This window comes from Glycine max, chromosome 19 (assembly GCF_000004515.6).
Source record: "Glycine max cultivar Williams 82 chromosome 19, Glycine_max_v4.0, whole genome shotgun sequence".
NCBI classification, from domain to species: Eukaryota; Viridiplantae; Streptophyta; class Magnoliopsida; order Fabales; family Fabaceae; genus Glycine; species Glycine max.
Genome location: NC_038255.2, coordinates 40,477,088 through 40,499,790, shown reverse-complemented (window position 1 = coordinate 40,499,790; position 22,703 = coordinate 40,477,088). Strand labels below are relative to the sequence as shown.

The window sequence follows — 22,703 nt, the reverse complement described above, 5'->3', positions numbered from 1 at the left end:
ATAAAGTTCCTTTGTTAAACATTAAGACTTCTATTTTAACATTACTATTTATGATGAATTGGTGTACTTTTCAATTCATAACAAATAATCATTTATACATTATATTCGATTTGTCATTTAAGTTCTTCTAAAGACATAATCAACAATTCAATCATTATTATAGTTATACCATCTTTGATCATGGTCTTCATAGCATATGATGGATGACCAAAAATCACGTGTGATGAGTGAGGAACACCCTACACATGTTCAACTATCATAACACCCTTTTTGGTAGATGGACATGTGACATTGAATCATATTTGATGTAGCCAAAGAGCATTGAGACGTCCTAAAAAAGAGGTCTCTGATCTATGTCGGTTACATATGGCACCCACCAAACATCGCTTGTTTGTAGTATATCCAACACAATGCAAATTAGGGACATGTCACCTGCATATTGATACGTACCCATCAACAAACACAAGAAGCGTTTTCGGTATATTCAAATTTCAAATGTCGATTGACAAAGTCAATAGTAAAAAAATACCAAACTATAACAATAATTTTTAGCTATTTCTAAATCGAATAAATTTTTTTATATAGAATTATCATTAGTTAAAATTAATCTTATATCAAAATTTAAATAATTTATTATTAATTTTAAATATAACTTATATATTAAAAAATATATATTTATTAAAAATAAACATTTTTTAAAGCTAAAAAAATAAAAACAAACATTTATACCTTGTAACACGCGATAAATTACTGGAATCGACGACGGTCGCTTCTGCGCCGATTGCTTCAAAACCAACTTGTTCGGCAAGTTTCGTTCCGCCGTCACTTCAAACGCCATGATAAGTCCCACCGACAAAGTCCTCGTTGCCTTCTCTGGTGGCCCTTCTTCCAGGTCAACACAAACCCAATCCCCTTTTTGTTGCTAAATTTGTTTGATTTAATTTAATTCGTGATTTGAAATGTTGGGTTAATTCAATTTTGGTTATTCCATTTTTATAGAGGGTGAAAAAGTGTGCTTTATTTTGTTTAGGGTAGCTTTGCAATTTGTGCATGACATGCAAGAGAGGGCTCAGAGGAACTTTGATGCGAGTAGGGATCGGTCGTTGCCGGTTTTTGGTGTTGGAGTTGTGTTTATTAATGAGAGTACCGTGCTGCCGATTCCTTCTAATGAAATGGAGGAAGCGGTTGGAGTTGTTAGTGAGGTTGTGTCGAGTTTGGCCACACCGAGGAAGGAGTTGCGTATTGTTCCTATTGACACGGCTTACTCATCGGATTCTGATGATGGGAAGGAGAGGATAGCCAAGGTAGTGATCCGACGGGAAGGGAGGATGTGTTGCTCTGTCTGCGAATGTTGGCACTGCAAAAGGTTTGTTTCTGGATGTCGATGTCGTATTGTTGTGAATTATATCTGTTTGAAGCTTGTTAACCCATGTTTGCTTGAGAGTGAGTTTGTTTGAAATTCTTTTTGGTTGTATAGGTTGCTTCTGAATTTGGGTATAACAGGATCATTCTGGGGTCATGCATTTCGAGGATTGCTTGCCATGTCATTTCAGCCACTGTGAAGGTTTGTTATTGGATTTGACTGAGTGACAGTCATTACTGTTATTAGGAGAGAATTAAGAATTTTCTGTCATGACTTGCGAATCAGCTTGCCAAATTGAATGTTCTCCACTCCACAACATTGCTTGCTTTTTGGATTTTCTCATGTGGTTTGTCTAGTTTATCTTAAAGCATAATATTACAAGAGTTAGTTGTTGAATTTATAAGCATACTTTTATTTGCATCTCATTTGTTGCATTAACTACCCATATAAACATTTTGTGAAGTGGATAAGAGACATTTTAGACTGTTAGAAATTTTGTTTTAAGGGGTAAAAGTATCCAGTTGCTGTGTCTACTGATCAGGAGTATCACTGAATGAACTTTTGCGTTTGGTTAGTACAATTCAATTGCTAGATTTCATTTATTTGAAGAATATAATATATGCCTGAGCTGCTATCAAGAAGCTTTCTCTTGAGTCTTGACTGATTCTCAATATAATGGGAGTGAAAATGCATGTTAAGTGTTAACTATGACAATTTGAAGTTTTGAACTGAGTAATCTTTGAGTTCAAGGTGACACATGAAATCGGCAAATCTTATAGCTTCCTCATACTTTTTCAAGTTAAGTTTTCTATAAGTATGTGGATTTTAGGATTTGTGTCTACATTGCTCTTGTCTCTCGATAAAATCAAATTGTGTTGCTTATACTGTGTAGTATTCCTTATGACCTTATCTATCTATCTTGCTCCTCTCTCTTTCATTCTGCTTAAGGAATGACCTTGTGTAATCGATTTTCATGTCCTTGTTTTAACAGGGTCAAGGATACTCATTACCTGCAGATATACAGTATGTTGATGCTAGATGGGAAGTTCCTGTTGTGCTTCCTCTGCGTGATTGTTTTGCCCAAGAGATCAACATGCTATGCCGCCTTGATGGGTTTGTAGTCCTCTAGATATGTCATAAACATGGAAGAGAATAAAAATTGGCATTTTTGTTTGTTCTGTTTTATGTTTTGTAAATTTCACATTATTTTTCATGTATGATCTTCTATGTTTATCTGACTGAATTATATAAATCTTGCGGAATGAATGCGTATCGTCTCTTTTTGGAGAGCAGTCTAAAGACTGTAAAGTTGTCTACAGATCTGTGCTCTAGCATTAATGGCCTGGTATCATCTTTTGTGGCTTTGTTGCAGGTATAATTTTTTGTGCTTCAACCATTTGATATATAGTGGAGACATTTAATGATATGTAAGGAAAGTCAGTTCTGACCTGTGGCTGTGGGTGTTTTAATTTGAGTCATTGGCTTTTTATGACTCCTCTCTCTGTCTTTTGCATCAAGTTCTCTCACTGAATATATCCCACATACTCAGTGATTATGTGTATGTGTATGTCTTTAAATACAATCAAAGGACAAATCTTGCATACTTATTGTGGTTCAGAATTTGCATTTGCAATGTAATTGTAGAGCACACTATTCTTTTACAAGGTCAAGAGGTTTCTTGATAGGCTATGATTTTGCACATTATGTGGCCTAATGCCTGCTTCTTTAATGGAATGGATTTTTCCAGTGTGCATACTCAATATAAAATTATAAGAGCTCACCCTTACGTGTTGAGATATAGGGCCAATTTGTTTAAACTTATTTGTCGAAATAAGTGTTTATTTTAATAAAATAAGCAACTTTTTGTTTTTTTGGTGTGTTTGTCTAAAATGTTTTTGCTTAAAAAAAACAGTTTTGTTCTGCTTATTCTAAGAAGCAAAATCTTATCTACTTAAAAAAGCGCTTATATAAAAGCACTTATTTTAAAGTTGCTTTTTTTAAGTTTAAACAAACTCACCCATAGAAGAAAACCCATCTCCAGAGAGCACAATTGAATAGAAACCTAAATTTAATCAGAAACCTAAATTTAAGCAGAAAGTCACTAGTTGAATACCTGTTTTGCAGGAAGAAAACCCATCTCGAGAGAGCTCAATTGTAAGAACAGCTGGTAAACTTACTCCCTTCCAATTCAACAGGATTCCAGAGATCATTGATAGTAATGTTCCTTTGACAACTCGAAGATGCCAGAAGAGATATAATCTCAAATCCAATGAATCTGTTTCCTCAGAATCCTTCTGTCCTCTCTGCAACAGCCCACTCGACAAGAGTGAGATTGTTGATTGGAGTAATATTGATAGCCACAGAAGTAGTGATATTTTTTATAATACCTGCTGTTCAAGTTGTCGGTTTCAGATACTTCCAAGTGATTCCACAACAATGGAACAATTTTATATGGATTTTCCTCAGTCAGTGGTCAGCCGACCAAAGCAAGCCAACAATGGTAATTTGAGTCTGCTAAGGTGAGTATCTGATTTGCTATCAACATCAGTTGATTGTATTTCAAATTTTGCAATAACTCATTAAGCCACTTGGACCTTGGCCACTGGCCTTGTTGAAAACACCAACTTTACTATCATATCAATGTAATCTGTTTTCTTATAGTTAATTTTGCTAGTATATGTTGTTAAATGGAAGCATGGTAAAGGAAATTACATGAATATCAAAATTTTGGATTATCTGTTTCTTTGCCTTTGCTTGTATAGTCAAATAAAATGGATCCTTTTGGAAGCTTTGAGTCCATGACTGATAGTAAATTTTGAGGAAATGAAATTCCTGAATCAAATTGTTAGAAATCAAATTCTTTGACTATAATCGTGGAAATGACGTACTTTAATTTAGGTCACATAGTCCAGTTTTTGGGGTTTCTTTTACTGGTAAGGGGTTCTTTCACTTGTTCAGGCTTTGGTTACACTACAATTATGGAAATGACATACTTTAATGTAATGTTGCTTTTCTTCAGTGGAATTGCTTGGGTTATGTTCAATTTTTGTAATTGTGACTATGGTTTTCTTTTAAGTATCAAGTATGCTTGAAATTTTATGGTAGGAACTTTATGTGTCGACCTTTCTTCAAGACATGACATCAAAGGTTATGTGGCAATATACTTGTTTTGAGGGAACAAATACAAGATTGCCTGCTTTCAGACGGTGAAGATAAAACATAGGGCTCCTTTTGTACATTGAGGCTCTCTGTTGAAGGGATAAATACTGCTTGTGGTAATTTTAGTTTACAGTTAGTGACTGTGAGAGGTTTCTTTTGGCCTTTGGCTATACAAAAAGTGTTATAGAGCACTGAGATTCACTATTTTTTTAGAGCATAAGCATATTTAAGCAGGGATAGATGAGATAACTATTTTTTGTTTTGTATCCTTGGCAATTCTAAGAGAGATAAAGTTGAGTCCGGATACTCGTTGGGGGTATCAAGGTTATTTAGATATTGCTTTAGCATTTATTTGCGTCTATTGTATTTTATGGGAAGTGTTGGACCAAAACAACAGTAAAGAAATTATTTTGCAACTTGTGACTAGTATATATGATATTGTTTTACCCCATGTAGATGTTTCATGTCCGCAGGTGTAGTATTTGATATGTTCTAGATTGTCAATTTATCTCCTAGTGTATGTTTGGATTATAGCTTATTTTCGGAAAAGTGATAGTATATTGTCAATTTATATTTGCTTGGTGAGAGTTTTAGAAAAACCATTATTTCTTAATAATTAAGCTATACTAAACATGCTATTAGTCATTTGAATAGTTTTAAACAGAAGCCGTTGTCGGATTGTGCTAATCGTAAAAGGGGTAACCGTGAGTTAGAAGTTTGTGGTAATATATTAGCTTTACTTCAATAAAACTATTTTTTTCAACGAAATTGGCAGGCTTATCGTTGATGGGATCAAATAGTAAACTATAAATATTTTTTTGTCTAATTTTAATTCAATAAATCAATAGGGACGGCTATGACATTTACAACCAAAACAAGTACTGCAAATTTTTAATTTTGTTGCCGATGCTTAAATAAATTATTGTCTTTTTAATGACCACAAACTCCTTTACATAGCAACAAGAGGAAAAATAGGCACTGAGCCTGTTTTTCAATTTTTTTTATATATTTTTTAATAAATAGAAAATACTGAGGAATGTAAATAATTGTCGTGATTGAAAAGTTATTCTTATAATAACTGTTGTAAGTGTTTCTAGGATTTGTTTAAAGATAAAATAGTCTATAAAATTGCGTAAACCAAATAGTTGTATCTCTTTTATTATTATTATATATGTGTATTATATTATATAAAACTATTGAATATAATATTATGAAAGAGTATATGTTGGGAGAAGTTGAAAGAAATCCGTGTTTTAAATAGATTATTATTTTGAAATATTAGCGTCTTGTTCTGATTAGTTTGGGTTAGAATAACTAATTGCTTTGTCTGATAAGAGGAAAAGGAATAGGTGAGAAATAAAAAAATGAAAATGAAGAAGTTAAAAATAGGCAAATGGAAATAAATGAAAAATAAAGTGAATTTAGAGGTATTTGGTTCTAGAAAAATAAGAATACATAGAAATAGAACAAACTCAAATAGTGAGACAACTAATGAGGTAGGTGAGTGGATGTGATTTCAAGAAATGATGAAATGTGAAAATATAATCAAACACAGGATGTGGGTGGGTTCACCCAACATTATGAACTGTAAGTATGTGTAGAATTATGATGTAGTGCATAATTGATAATGTCATCATGAAAAATTCAATTATAGAACCATTCTTTATTTCTTCACCATTTCCTAGTCATTTATGTGTGGAAATAAATTTGAGTGGGATCCAACACTTTTCTTTTATTTCTTTTTACCTTGTTTCATGTACCTCATACTCTCACTTTTGTTGCTCCCTCCTACTTTCACACTTCCTCCCCAATGGATGCGTTTGTTTTAAGAGAATAGTAGAAATTGGATAGAAATAAGAGACGAATTATGGATTCATCTGACAATGCGAGATGCAAGTGAGAGTCAATCAGTAACATAATATTGTGCAAAATTGATTATATCATCATTTAAGATTAGATTTTAGAGTCGCTATGGTTTTCTTAATCATTTCTCGCCACTTTTGCGTGAAAATGAATTTGAGTGAGATCCAACTTTTTTTCCACCCTAATTCTATATATTAAACTCAAGTTTGCTGCTACTTCCTTTTTTCACGTCTCCTCGTCAAATTTTTTTTCATCTCTTCCCCACCAAATACAGTGTATACAAAAAAAATAAAAAAAAAATTGAACAAGACTGAATAATTGAAAACCCAAAATGTCCCCAAACCTATAGTGAAACGGTGCGTTAAGTCTTCTCCTCCTCCCCGAACAAAAAACACTGCTTATAGGAGGACTGGGATCGCACTTCAGAGGAAGTCAAGAGTAACATTAATTAGGGCACAGAACAAGCAGCATTTTGAGCTTTGGGTATTTATGAACTTCTCTCTTTTTTTACTCCTTGTGAAAAAGAATTTTCAGTTTTGCTATGATTGACACTTCAAGAATTTTGCATGTCTTGGTAGGGCAAATTCTGCAAGTTTTGTAGATTTTTTTTAACTAATTTGATGATGTATTTGGCTCTTGCTCTATAGAATTGTTAGTTTATATTTCTAATCTAGCTTCAGCAGCACCATACTTATATACTGTAACCCTCAACCTTCATTCCTGAGCTAAGAAGTTATTTTGAAGTTCTGAGTATAATTCAAGTAAACAAGGTTTTAAATTGCAGTTGCAGTTTCATCATGATCCTTGATATTGTGGGAAATTGTGAACAAATGCAGCCGAATCATCCGTAGTTGCAGTTGCGGTGACCCTAAATCGTAGATAGTTTTTTAGATTCTTGTAAGTAAATAATACTGAATTGTTGAAATTGCATGCTTACATTTCTAAATTCCTGGTTTTTAGATTTTTGACACGGTTGCTTTTCCTACAGGAAATGGGTGAACTATGTCATTCACGTGCTCCATTAGACATTAATTCCAGTGGGAGTGAGGAAAACTTGGTCTCTATTTCACCAGAAGAAATTAAGCTTGAACCCATTAGCTTTGATGGGAATGATGCTTGTCCTGTGCCACGGCCTGGAATGGTATTTAGTTCAGAGGCTGAGGCCAGATTGTACTACACAAAATATGCCAACCAAATGGGCTTTGGCATCATGACTAGAACCTCAAAAAAGGGACGTGATGGCAAAGTTAAATATTTAATACTTGTATGCTCTGGAATAACAAGAAGTGATGCTGCAAGGAAACAGTATTGTGCAGCTAGGATCAATTTGACTTTACGTAAAGATGGAACCTACCGAATTAATTCAGCTACTCTTGGTCATAGTCATGAATTGGGTTCACATCATCTACTCTCAAGTGATATTGACACGAGGGGTAAAAGGACATTGGATCAAGAAGTTGTTGACATGGGTGTTAAGAGGATATCAGACAAAAATGAATGCAGATACTACCTTCAGAAAGAAAGACATTTGATTGGGGAGAATGGAGATGGTGAAGCCCTTCAGAAGTATTTGGTGAGGATGCAAGAACAAGATAGAAACTTCTTCTATGTGATTGACTTGGATGATTTCTTCTGTGTGAGGAATGTTTTTTGGGCAGATGGAAAGAGCAGAGCTGCATATGAATCGTTTGGTGATGTGGTGATAGTTGATACTACATGTCTTTCTAATCGCTACAAAGTTCCGCTTGTAACTTTTGTTGGAGTTAACCATCATGGGCAATCTGTACTGTTTGGTTGTGGGCTGTTATCGTATGAAGACTCAGAGTCATTTGCTTGGTTGTTTCAATCATTGTTGCATTGCATGTCTGATGTTCCCCCTCAAGGAATCATAACAGATCATTGCTGCAAGACCATGCAGAAAGCAGTTGAAACTGTATATCCCTCCACTCGACATCGGTGGTGTTTATCAAATATAATGGAAAAACTTCCCCAACTAATCCATGGATATGCTAATTACAAGTCCTTAAGAGATCATTTGCAGAATGTTGTATATGACACACCTACAATAAGTGAATTTGAGCAGAAATGGAAGAAGATTGTGGAGGATTTTGACCTCAAGGACAATAAATGGTTGAAAGAGTTGTTCCTTGAGAGACATCGCTGGGCTCCTTCCTTTGTAAGAGGTGAGTTCTGGGCTGGAATGTCTATTAATCCACACAATGAAAGCATGCATGCATTTTTTGATGGATATGTAAGCCGGCTAACAACTCTGAAGCAATTTGTTGATCAGTATGATAATGCTTTGCAATATAAGGCTGAGAAAGAATATGTAGCTGACATACATTCATCAAGTAACAGTCAAGCTTGTGTTACCAAATCTCCAATTGAGAGGCAGTTTCAAGCTGCATACACTCATGCCAAGTTTCTGGAGGTTCAACATGAATTTGTTGGAAAGGCAGATTGTAATGTGTCTGTTGCCTCTGATGATGGTTCTATTTTTCACTACAATGTCATTGAGGATGGGATAATAGATGATAAGCCTAAGGAATCCGTGGTTGAAGTCATATATAACAGGGTTGATTGTGATGTAAAATGTAGTTGTCACTTGTTTGAGTTCAGAGGCATACTTTGTAGGCACTCGCTTGCAGTACTATCACAAGAGAGAGTGAAGGAGGTCCCCTGTAAATATATTTTGGATAGGTGGAGGAAAAATATTCGAAGGAAGTATGCTTATATCAAAACCAGCTATGGTGTTCAGCATTTTGAACCTCATGTGCAGAGGCTTGAACTATTATGCAATCAATTCAACAGTATTGCTGCTGTTGCTGCAGAATTTGAGGATACAAGTTCTTTTGTAAAGGATAACCTATGTAACTTAAAGGAGAAGCTTGAAGCATGGACAACCTTATTGAGGAACTCATCTCAGGTGGATGTAGAGAAATGTAATTATATGATGGATTGGGAATGAATTTTTGTAGGATAAAATAATATTTTAACTCATGTAATTATGATAAAATTTGATTTTAATCTGTAAAAAAATTCTGTAAAAAATTATCTTGGTTCCAGTTCTCATAAACTTCAGAATTTTGAAATGTATTTAATGAAGTAATATGTATTTAAACGTGCGAGGTACATTGTTTCGGATACATTGTATGTTATTTTAGAATGGTGATTAACATAACTTGATTGTATGTAATGCTGTTATAAAAGTTATGATAGAGATTATTTCTTAAAAAATAAAATTTATTAAAGCTATCATTGATCAGACATGTTACTAGCACTAGATTATTTTAATTTAACTATTAATTTTGAGTTTAAATTTTAAATATATAATTATGTTAAATATTTGAAAAAGAAATTGTAGCTTACTTGCTCAAACTGATTTGTCTTCCATGAAAAGGAATGCTTATAATTTTTATAAAAAAATAATTTATCAAAATTAAAATTACATTTAATCTAGTTTTTATGTACATACCACGAGTAATCTTATTAATTCTAGACTAATTATAATTAAAAGTAAAAACTGTGAGTCGCTATTATAAGAGTTTTAGAAATTAGAAAAATAACAATTAAAATTTTTAAAATAAAAAGTATTGTTATTTTAATTCCTAACATATACAGCTTACAATCGTTATATTCCTTAGTATGATTAAAATATTTCAATTTTAGAGATTTTGAGGTATAAAATTTTATGACAGCGCTTTCTTAAAAAGTTGAAAGCATAATTTAAAAAATTAAACTGATCATTCGCCTAGTTGAGATACTGAATTCATGAGATAGTTGAATCACTAAGAGGGCAAAGCAAAAAAAATAAAATAATAAATAAGCTACATATTTAACCATAGAATTAGACAGACCAAATTGAATCAACAACTGGATTTAATTAAAAGTATTACTAATCTTATTTTTTATATTCTTAATTAAAAATATTATTTAGAAAACATTCAATATTATTTCCTAAAAAAAAAATTAAAGCTATATATTTATACGTCACCTTTGGTGTACTATATTTTTAAGTTGTATCATGACTTTTGTAACCTTCACCCTATGCCTGTAAGATGAGGGTTTGGGATTGTTAGTGGGTCTAGTTTATAATTTTCAAAATATTATTACATATAATGATAATTTATAACTCTTTATTTTAAATTAATTATTTTTAAATTTAAATATTGACAAACTTAAAACCAATTGAAAGGATCAAAATCAAAATTTTAAAATTTAATATATCAAAATAAGTCATATTAAAACATAATAAATCATTAGTAACGATTAAGCTAAATTTTATAAACATACACACTCGACTGCTTTTATACAACTTGGATCGCCGTTAGCAACTGTTATCTCTTCCCCTCCTCCTCCTCCTCCTCCTCCCCCGCCCTCCACATCCCCTTCCTCCGACCCTCCTCCGGCCTCGTCCTCATCGCCTTCGACGCCACGTGGAAGCACGCAAGGGAAATGGTGAGCGCCAGCGAGGAGTTCCTTAATGAGTTCGCAACTAGGGTTTGTTTGAGCGTGGATGAGAGTGCGAGTGGCGGGAGCATTTACGATTCCGAGTTGATTTATTGGAAGGAGCCTTTTTCTGGGTGCGTGAGTACCATGGAGGCGGTGGCGAGGGCACTATGCGTGCTCGAGCCCAATGGGCTCGAGACTGAAGAGATGTTGATTGGGGTTTTGAGGGAAATGGTGAGGTTGCAGGCCGGGTTTTTGAAGCCTGTGAAGTCCAGGGCCCAAGTTGTTGAAGAAGAAGGCTGAGGGGAAGGAGAAGAGTGAGGATTCTGATCAAGGTTAAGTTTTTAAAAACGGTCAGCGACCGTTATTTCAAAGTTTTTTTTAACTGTCTGCGACCGTACTTGTGACCACATCGGCCACATTTGTCCGTGATATCAACAAATCTACTTAAAACCTTATTGGTCATCTCCCAGGTTACTTCTACTTGTAATGTAATATTAGCATTTGGATTTGTGGTTTTATGTGGTGACTGGTGACTCCATTTTTTTACTTTTGGAAATAAGTAATAACTCTAGATGTCAATAGCCTAACTAAGTGTTTCGATGCTTTTCCATATGGATGTTTGATTAAAGATGTATTCTAATGCATTGAGAGATTTGGTACTGTGGGCTGAATATATTTCATAACACTGCATTACAAGATAGTTGAGGCCTATATGCGTCATTGTGAAGGTCTCAAACAATTTGCTGGTTTCTTGTGTTCTCCTGAATTTCAAATGAAGTCTGTATATCGATCGTTTGAACTCAGATATATGTGTGTATTATTTAAATTTAAAAGTCACAGTGTCTTCTGTAATATCTGGAAAGTGGTGGAATATAAAAAGGGAAGAAAGGAGGAAAGTTTGTTGATTCTATCTTCATTAGTGAGTGCATGCTTTGTAATGAGGTAATTTGATTTTAATTTTCTTGTCTGTTGTTGATGTGTTGATAGAAGCCTATAATTTTACACAATAGTTTTGAAGTTCCATATTACTCTTAGAGACTAAAGTCATCAATTTCTTGATGAGGAACATTTTTAAAACACAAGAAATGCTGTTCAAAACTATGGTATGTGTTGAAAATCATAGAAGACAGAAGCTTACAAAGGTTACAGAAAGCTATAATTTAATTACAACAGAATACACAAGGTCCAATATCTTGTACAAACATCAAATACCATTTATTGTTAATTACAACAGAATACACAAGGTCCATGATTTGCTAATTAAGCCTCACCTTCGTGTTTTTACACCCAGAAGAAATAATATTAATAATCATGAACAGTTCCACTTCTGTTATCAGCCAATGCTGTGGATTGTACTTAGAAAATGCATTACCATTTTTTGCAAAAGAAGCCATACATCTTACTACTCATCATAACAAATAAACAATTTACATTCCCATTTGCAGCAATAAGCTATCAAAAGGCAGAGTGGATTCACTGGCCATGCATACTAATGTTGTAGTTCATCTCATTTTGAAGTGATACATATGTTTATGACATGAATAAGATTCATGTTCAAGTTATATATGTACTGAAACTCAAGAATCTTCATTGTTTTTCAGTTTCTTCATGAAGCTGGGATTTCACTTGCAAGAATTGATACAGTGAGAATATGGGCTTCTGGGACTAAAGTTGATTTGACTAACATAGTGTTCCAACCATTTGTTCTCTTTTGTGTGCTTTCCTTCAACACTTATGAATGCATATGACTTCATTACAATTCAAGAATAGGAAAGGAAAAAAAAAACAAATTTTGCTGATCAGAATTAATAAGAATGTGAAGAGTAGGTTAAGACATGAGAGTTGACTACTGACCGCCGACCATTTTTGACATGCAAGACATCCACAGGTATTGTCTTTAACTTTCTACTCATTATAATTGTACATTCCTTCTGTATATATTTCCATAATACCAAAGACTGATGGGGTGCTGGGCAACCTTCCTAACTTATGCCTTGTTTCACTCTTCAATCTTCATATATCAATTTAGGCATGCAAAACTTGTTCTTTTGCTTCTTGTTGTCGAACAAGGGATGAAGTCATCGCATTTATAGATAGTTTCAAACTAGTTTTGAAGTAAAGAAAATTGGAGAGAACTGATCACAACGATCTATCTATCTAATATATATATATATATATATATATATATATATATATATAGAGAGAGAGAGAGAGAGAGAGTTTTATATATAACTTGTAATATTGTAGGTTAATTACTCTGTAAGTTAATATTTTTCCAACAAAAAGATACAAGGAAACCAATTTGCACTGTATAAGTCAAAATCAACTTAGTCCCAAATGCCCAGATTCTTCTCATCACTAATCTACCACATAAGATGCCAGCCATATTCATCATTTGTCAAAAAGAAAAAAAAAATATATTAACTTCATGAAGTAGCAAGGGAACTGGTTTCTTAAGTATCACACCTGGTACACTCTTGATGGGATGAGGATCTCTCATTCATAACAAACTGGGGACTAAAAATGAGAACTAACTGATAGAAAACTATAAAATGATACCATAGTTGATCAAAGATGGGTCACCGGTGTTTGCTATCTGCACCATCATAGAAACATGTCACGAACGCTGCTTGTTACAATCACCAGCGGATGATTGATATTTAAAGCTTGGTTTCCATGAAGGCTCCAGAATAGCACAGCAAACTATAGAAGAACTAAATTATACGCATTGGGGTCATCTGAGGATGACTCAAGCTTTAGTTCCATTGACATCAGAACTATTTTAATGGTAAACAAATTGCCAAATCCACCCATTCCTAAACACTTGAGCTCCTCCCGTATACTGAAAAGTTGGATCATTACTAATATGATAATGGGTTTAGTTGGATTCATTTGGATTTGTTACCAATGTGTATGGCTTAGGTTTAGGAAGTTATGATGTATGTGGAATGATGACTCTATTGTGGGTTTTTATAATGGTTCTAGAGCAACCGGCATCCTCTTGTGTAAACCTAACCAGGAAGCGAGGTATAATCTAAATCAACCTTTGAAGGAAAGGAATCAAGGATACTTGTCCAAAAGGAGGTGCTTTTGTCTTCATTTTTTAAGCTTTGTAAGGATTCATAGCTCAAAGATTTAGCAAAGTCTAAAATGTGATAAATTTTTCCAATGCTATTTTTCTTAAGGACATACCCCACTCGTGTAGAATCGGGTATGTCGTGACATACATGGCTACATCTTTTTTTTTTTTTTTTAATGTAATTAGTGCTTGGGTTCACGTGATGCACGATATAAGTTACAGATCTGTAATTATAATTTACGTCTATCTATCTGGTTAAAGTTGTCACATCAACTTTTGAAAATTTTATCTTTTTAAAATTCTTTTATTTATTTATTTTATTTGTAGGAATTGACTTCATGGAAATTCCTCAACTATTTGAGTTTCACCCCTCCGTAAAATTCTTTTAATTTATTCTTTCGTTGAATTTTCTTTCATTAACTTTTCATTTATCTTATGCATATGTACTTTGACTTTTTGTATTTTTAGCCTTTCAGTTTTTTTTATTAATTTACTAACTTCAATTTTTTTCTTATCATGAAAAATCAAAACAGAAATTTATAGGCTAATAGAATTTAAAAATAAATGACAATAGTAATTAATAAACACTTAATGAATGCACACACACATAGGAATATTAAGAGTGTGCTTGGAAGGAAATATGGAAATAATATTGGAGAGAATTTTTTTTTTTTTTTAATAGAATTCACATTTTTTATACTTTACTTTAATTCAAGAAAATTTCTTATATTTTCATCCTTTCTTTTTCTGTCCTCTAAACCAAATATATTATAAGTATCACTGAAACTAGAAAAGGCCCCTTGTTCTCTCATTGAATATATACCACCTTACTTATACTTTTAGTGATGTCTCTCACCTTAACAATACTTTAATGTTATAGTTAAGGACTTAAGTAGAAATACAAAGCTTAAAACAAAATGTTGAACACTTAAGAGTTTCTACATAAGTTAGTGTTTTGTGCTTAATATTTTGGTTGTATCATGTAATTGATATTAATGATGCCTTACATATAAATATAATTAATAATTATGGTTTTATTTTTCCATGTACAAATTTCAGATAGTAAAGAGATTATTTGATGTTAAGGTGCAACGTAGCACCTAATAAATATATAAACGAGTCAAAGTGTTTTGTTTTTCCCACACGGGTAGGTTTGGCTGTCTGGAAGAGAAATAAAAAAAATGTTTAAATTAAAATAGAGAGAAAGTGGTCTGAGACCCACATTATTTTTAAAATTTTCCCCTTAAATAGTGACTTCTCCTCCACAACCAAACTATCCCTAAGAGTTCCCGTCTAAAGAAAAGGAGATACAAAGTATACAAATGTATAATTCTAATTTTTCACACCTTAATTTTTACGTCTCCATTGTATCACTCTTTATCTCTTTAATTTTCCATTACTTATCATTTTTTATTAATTTTTTTCCCGTCTTTTCCTTTCAAATGTGTTGTATACACCTTGCAAGGCTGTTTTGGTTGTTGTAACACAATTTCATATTACAAATATGACAATTGTTTTTTACTGCACAGATATGAGAAGTTTTAGTAACACTGATTAGTTTTTTTTTTTTTTTTACAAAATTACGAATACAGTCCATTAAACAAAGAGTGAAATATATTTAATTTTGTGATTTTTAATAAATTTTAACCAATAATAAAATATGTATTACAAAGAGTGTATTGCTAGCATCTCAATATACATATTGTCAAGGACACAACTTACAAGAGAAATGCTCATCTACATACAATACTATAACTGTTACTGTTATTTTCTAACCAAACTAAACATTTCAATTCAGCAACTGTAATATCAATTTCAATTGGACAATATCACACTGAAGACAAATTATCAGTTTGATGTGAATCAAACCACACAAGTTGAAGTTGCTCATTATCTCTTCCATGCATATGGCCAATGTGGTGCCAAAGAAAATTCTTGATAACCATGATCACGAAAACAAAAGCATCGGCAGTGAAGGCATAGATTCCCTCTCCCTCCAAGCCCAAGTGCAATGTTAAAGTCAAAGTGGCATCAAGCAGAGAGTAGTGATGGCCAGGCTTCAATAAAATGATTATGCAAAGGGAATCAATAGTCAGAAAAGCACAAGTTAACCATGCAGCTACCTCAGAAGATCCATCTTGATGATGCTTCTGTTCAATTCCTGAAATGAGAAGGGACATGATCCTCATAACTACAAATTCTCCAAGAGACTTCAAGAAGAAATGGTTCTTGAACTTCTCGTATGCAGATGTGAAGAAGCTGAAGAAGAGAAGGAAAATCACAAATAGAAAGTGCACAACAGCCACAGAGAAAACCAGAAAAAGTGCATAATTATGGCCATCACTACTAACATATGTTTTGTAAAGCTCGGTTTCCATGAAGAAGCAACATGCTAACATGAAGCTTATTAGACTCACTATGAAACAAATTATACGCATTGGTGTCATCTGAGGATAGACATTTTGTGCTAACCATATTTGGGGTGGGGATGGAAAAGCAATATTATGATTAATAATAGCCCTCCAATAGTACTGTAATACTTGCCTAAAAGTGATAAGTGTTTGGTTTAAATTATGATTTTGTGGCATGGGAATGGTATGACTATTTGATGATACACTTGAAGCTGTTATATGGCTTTGAAAAGTGTTTCCAGTGTCAGGTGGAATGTTTATTGTAGAGTTGAGTTGTAGTGATGAACTTGACATGTATGAGAAAAAAGGGACAATAACAGGATTGGTTATGTATAATATTTAGAGATTTAGTGAAAAGGTTGTGGGGGTAATCGATGAAGGAAAACACAAGAGTATTATTGTGGAGGTTTCATCTAGACTCGTGCTAAGGGTCTTATAGTTGAATACTTTCATGCTTTCCAAAGCAAGGCATAAAAGAAGTTAAAAGAATAAAGTTTTCCCTGGTTTGCTTAATTTATTGATAAAGAAATGCATAAGGATGAAAGCAGCTGAAGAAAGTAATCTCTCTTTCTTGATATATGCTCTATGTCAGTGTTCACATTGGAACAAGTATCACTAGGTATCTAACTTACTGAGATAGTAGTAATACGAAGCAAGTGCAAAACCTTGCATTGATGCTAACACTACTAAAAAAAACAGTTTCTACAACACTTCATCAACATCGGTTTAAAAAAATTGTTATCAAAATTAACACAGGGACATTTTTGAAATTAAATCCAAATTGTCCACATTGGTTATCAAAAAACCGTCGTGGAAAGAACTTTTCAACATCGACTTGTTGTATAACCGATGTTGAAATGAGATGGTCAACATCAATTTATTTAAAACCGTCATTGAATGGGCTTAGATCCTATTTACTCTCTCAAGCCCTAACTTGCAGTGTTTATCTCTCTCATAGAGGTTGAGAGGAGCGACACCACCAAGCATCCTCGTGAGGAGCCCGCAACGCTCACTTGCTATGTGCGTCGCCGCCATGGCATCTCCAATGACGACAATTACAAGGGTGAGGGAGTGTAAGGTGAAACCGCGGGAACCTGACGGATCTCACGAAGTGGATCTTTTTGGAGCGAGAGGCAAGGATGTGGAACAATCCTGACCATTGGAGGCCTTGCATGATGTCGAGGACAATGATGTGGACGTGATCCTCACCATCCAAGCTTGGAAGATTGTAACATCCCATTCTTCATAAAATAAAATAAAAAGAGTTTTATTTAAAAATTAAATAAATGAGAGAAAAATGTTTTTGTTAATTAAAATAAGGATTTCATAGTGTTAGAAAATAAATAGAGTAAAATAATATTTTAGAAAATAAACAAATATTTTAATTGGTTATTTATTTAATGAAAGAGTAAAATAAAGTTCATTTTTATAAAATAAAAAAATAAAAAAATAGAGTAAATAATAGGCTCAAAGTATCCTAGTTATAAATAGAGACATATTAGGTCAGTTTTTACATTTATGATATGTTTGGCTTTCTCTTCCTCCCAAATTCATTCTCCCTCATTCCTCTCTTTCTCACACACACCCAAATTTATTTTAGTAAAACTACAAATCTAGACTCGTTAACTGTCGGATCGTCCTAAAATTTGGACACCACCTTCGAAACTCATTTTTGCACATTCTCACCGTTGGGATTTACAAAACAATGTCTGTAGAGAGAGATATTCCCCTCGCACAGAGACTATGAAATTAAGGCTCCAATCCATTCTCTGTCTCTCTAACGCTTGAAAATCCTAGCAGAGCAACCAAAGGAAAAGCTTGAGGAATCTTAGAGAACCGCTAGAGACGTCGCTATCGCTGTCGGACTACACACGTGATCGCACTTAAAGGTAAGAGATGAGTTTATCGCAATGAGATTAGAATAAATATGTGTAGGGATTCTTAGAGTATCAAATTGGAGTTTATTTTGGGATGTTTACTATATGATAATTTTTCCTTTATGATTATAATCACGAGATTGTTATGTTTGACAAGCCAATTGATGCCCTAATATGAATTGGTTGATAAAATTGAGTGCTCTTGGTGTTTTCGTGTTTTTGAACCTATAATTTTGATATGATTATGTGAAATTGTTTGAGGGATTTTGCTCCCCATGTTGTGAGAAGCATTTATGTATAATTTGTTTGTGTTTTGCACAAGATTTACTAAATTAGTGTGATAATTAGATTATTGGAAACATACACACACATGCGCGCACACGCACATGCACACACGCATACACACACATGTGAATTGTTAAAATAAATTAGGAATTAATATTTCAAATAATAAAATTAAATTGAAGGAAATTAATATATTAAGACTCAACGATAAATATTTTCAATGCATTTTTTAGTGTAATTATTTATTAATTCTTTTTAATTGAAAATAATATAGTTTGATTTAATATATGCATGTTTTGTGCCATGTAAATATTAATATTGCATGATGTTTATATGATTCATGAGGTGTGAAAATATGTTGCATTGAGATTATAATATTGTGATTGAGATTGAGTGTATGTGATAAATTGAATGTGTTGAATTGTAAGATACGTGCGTATTGATATTTTGTATGCATTGAGTTGTGAGCTTTGAACCATACAATCACACAACTGAAAGACCTTTTAAGGGTTATAATTTAATGCACGACGAGTATTGTGATGAGATCCATTGTGGAAACCCAACAAGTTGAATCGCTTTGACGTGCGACGAGTTAAAATGATTTTGAAAACAATTGAATAATTGTGTGTATTGTACAGTTCAAACTCCAGTGGCACATATATATTTTTAAATGTCTGTGTTTAATGAGATGATTAGTCACATAAACATAACATATTAATATTATTATTGTGTGACATGTATATGATGCATGAGGCGTGATAACATGATGTCTTAGGATTATGAAACTGTGATGAACTGTGTGTAAGTGACAAGTTGAGTATGTGTTTATTGTGAGATCACACGTGTATTGAGATGTTGTATGCATTGAGTTGTGAGCTATGAACCGTACAATCACATTACTGTAAGACCCTTTAAGGGCAACGAGTTAATGCACGACGAATATTGTGATGGGATCAACTGTGGGAACCCAACGAGTTGAATCACTTTAAGGTACGATAAATTAAAATTATTTTGAAAATAATTGAGGAGTCATGTGTTTTGTATAGTTCATAGATAGATTTTGCGTGTTAAAATATTTTTTGGGTTGGACCTAAATCAGGAGGGAGAAGCCCTAACGAACTCTTCAGAGTCTAGGCCTTGGGAGTAAATACACCTAGTTTGAGTGCTCCTTTAAGCCTATGTCGATCCCACATGATTAGAGTATTTTCACAAAATAGCATGACCCTGATTGGTCTCCCTATGATTTTATCTAATGAGAGTGACCTGACTTACCAGTGTGTGATTTGCCTTGTAATGTACTATTACGCCTCCGACAAGGTTTTTCATTACATGGTATCACATTGCATATAGGATTGAGTCTTAGTGTATATGTTGCATAATACTTGTATAATGATCATTGTGACTTGTTACATGATGGTGAGTAATGAATTGTGTAAGTGTGAGATGTTTTGTTGTACTTGAGATGTGTTATTTTGAACATGTGATTAATGTGAAGGTGTGGAATGTAATTTTGTGATTAAATCTTTAGAACAAGTGATGTTACGCAATGAGTGGTAAACTGATGTGAATTGTGCTAAGTTGAGCTTGTTATACTTATATTATATATGTGTGTGTCTTCGTTTATCTCTACCTGTCTAGGAAGATGATAACTCACTCCCTGTGTGTTGTTTGTGTTTAGATCATGTGATAATCTTAAACCTTGTGTTTGTAGGAGTAGATGATTAGGTGGATGGCTTTAAAAAACCTTATACTAGAGGACGCTGAGACACAATGTTATGATAGGATGTGACATTGAGGTATGAGTTTCTGTTTTAACTGTGATGTTTTAAACATGTTATTTTACTTTATTTTATTTTGTTGCTTAACAGTTATTTTGTAAACTTGAACGTCATTGTTTTGAGCGAAACTATTTCTAAGAAGTTTTATTTGACAACAATGAAACGAATGTGAATCTTTTACCCATCTGGATTTACTTACAATTTTATTGAATAAAATTGATTTAATTAGATTTCGTGCTTTATATGTTTTTTTTATTTATATGCATGTTGGGATAAAAAGTGTCACAAAGATCGCTTGATTTAGAGTGAAGTGTGAGAACTTCACTAGCAATGACACCGAGTTGTAGGATTGGAACACAATGTAGACTCATTGCAACTGAGTTAGGGCTACCGATTTTGCGGTCAGTGGCAAGTTGGAGCCGATGTTGGATCTCACCACGGGTGCCTGCGAAGTACGAGCACTGACACGCTATGGCAAGGTCCCGTACAGCGACAAGAGCTCCACGATCTCCGGTAATACTAATAGCGTTTTTGTGAAGTTGTGCTCTAGTAGCAAAATTTTTTTTTTGCCTTTGGTATTAAATTAGGACTAGTATGCAGTATACAGTAACCAAAAAAAGTTAACTTTGATTTATTACCTGTGATTTTTTCCAACTGTTTTTTTTTTTTCAATTATATGATGATATATCATTAACTTTAAGTGTTTATAATGATCAAGCAATATATCAATTTGTAATAGTAGAAAAATTATTTGAATTGATTCAAACTAATTTAAAGGAAAATAAAATGGTGTTTCATTTCTCACCCTATGAAGATTTGTAAAGTCCGCTATACATATCAAATTAGTGACCCATTCCGTGCAGTTATAAATAAAATGAGAGGATTGAGCCTGATGAGAAGATTTCATCAATAGGGAACTAGGGATTATGGGTTTGGAATTGGAGAGAAATTGATTAAAGTTTAGTGATAACAAAAATTCAAATTATGAAATGGAAAAGAAAGTAATTTTTTTGTTATAGAACTATTGAATCTCTTGTCCATGAGACAAAATTTATCTGTCACAAAAAGGCAGCCTATATATTAAGCTGGACGCAACATTTTACCTTTTAACTTATCTTCTTATGAAATATATACAAAATGAAAAACAAAATAAAAAAACATATCTTAATTTGCAATATTCTGCGCGAGGCTAGAGTTGTGGTCAGTAGGCCATTGCTGCTACTATGAAGAAAGCAAAAATGCCACAATCCACATGATCTGCTGAGTTAGTGCTCTTAAAGCTGACTTAGTTGTCACTATGAAAATACTCATTCATTGTTAAATTTTAAAAGGAAAAGTTCATGTTTTTTAATGAGAAAAGTTCATGTTTTTTTAATGAGAAATAAGTTAGTAGTATTTTTTTTTTATGAAATCAGTAGTAAATTGATCGATCATTTTTAATACATTTATTATGACTCTGTATATTTGGATTTAATTAGTCTTTGATGCAAATCTTAAATAATTATGGGGTTGACATTTCCTCCTTATTCAGGGCATAACCCGAGCTCCAAAAATGATATTGAGATGATCCCAGTGCCTATTAAAAACATATGCATTTCTCACGAAGAGGTCGATCGTGAGCTAATTCAGCCTAAATTATGGATGAATTTCAACTATATTTGCAATATTTGAGGTGGTTATATATATGACTAAAATATTTTTAGTATGAAAAAATTCAATATATTTTTTGTCCTCGTAAAATTAACATGTGTTGTTTTTGGCTTGGAGCTAGGTTTGGACAAATCTAAACCTAAGTGTCCACTAAAAATTGGACACTTGGAGTTATGTGTTTTGCCTCGATCTACTCGAGCTATGCTTGATTAGTTCATGGAATACTAGATTTGTAGGGTTTGGGTGAGAATCATAGTGGGAGTGGGAAGAGGTGTTGAGGGCGCATGATGTTGGTGGTGATGTAGGCGACCTCAACGGTGTGGCGGTTATAGCGAAGGAGGAGTGTGGCTAGGTCAAGGGGTTTGAGGGTGGTGTTTTGTTTTGGTGGTGGTGGCGCTAGGGTGGTGTTTGGTGGTGGTTGTTATGGGTTTGGTTGGCGGCGTGGCGATCATAGCAGAGGAGGAGCGTGGCTGGGTCAGGGGTTTTGATGGTGTTCAGTTTTGATGGTGGTGGTTGTTATGGATTTGGGAGAAAGGATTTTTTTTTTTTTTTGCAAAAAAAAAATCTTATAATTGATAACGATTTTTAACCCCCAAAAATTATCCTTTAAAATATAAATTAACAAAAATGTCACGTAAACTCATATTTATCTAAGTCTGACTCCGGGTAAAAAAGAAACAACACATTTTAATTTTACAATGAAAATAATATATTAATAATTTTGTAAAGACGAATTTTGAATTTTTTTCATATTTACTGGGATTAGAAACCTATTTTAGCTTATAT

General features: G+C 33.4%; 1 protein-coding gene and 2 pseudogenes across 3 annotated transcripts; all 3 read left to right on the top strand.

The window, feature by feature from the left end:
• The first annotated feature begins 746 nt into the window (after nucleotides 1–746).
• Nucleotides 747–4,938, top strand: LOC100791268 (cytoplasmic tRNA 2-thiolation protein 2-like; annotated as a pseudogene).
• An 809-nt stretch (nucleotides 4,939–5,747) lies between these two features.
• LOC102663358 (protein FAR1-RELATED SEQUENCE 6) lies at nucleotides 5,748–9,439 on the top strand. Of its 2 annotated transcripts, none has more exons than XM_041012532.1 (3): nucleotides 5,748–6,109; nucleotides 7,170–7,282; nucleotides 7,374–9,439. In XM_041012532.1, exon 3 carries the CDS (start codon nucleotides 7,377–7,379, stop codon nucleotides 9,351–9,353), a length of 1,977 nt encoding a protein of 658 aa, XP_040868466.1. In that variant the 5' UTR covers nucleotides 5,748–6,109; nucleotides 7,170–7,282; nucleotides 7,374–7,376; the 3' UTR covers nucleotides 9,354–9,439. The 2 variants fall into 2 exon arrangements, with proteins under 2 accessions (XP_040868466.1, XP_006604361.1); XM_006604298.4 differs by lacking the exon at nucleotides 5,748–6,109 and adding an exon at nucleotides 6,132–6,868.
• Nucleotides 9,440–10,672: 1,233 nt separating this feature from the next.
• Nucleotides 10,673–11,640, top strand: LOC102661249 (uncharacterized; annotated as a pseudogene). The gene has a single exon (XR_001386495.2). The product of XR_001386495.2 is annotated as an uncharacterized protein (transcript).
• The last annotated feature ends 11,063 nt before the right edge of the window (nucleotides 11,641–22,703 follow it).

What these genes read in the sequence shown, in the direction of transcription:
- LOC102663358 (XM_041012532.1), top strand. Translation starts at nt 7,377, where the DNA reads ATGGGTGAACTATGTCATTCACGTGCTCCATTAGACATTAATTCCAGT.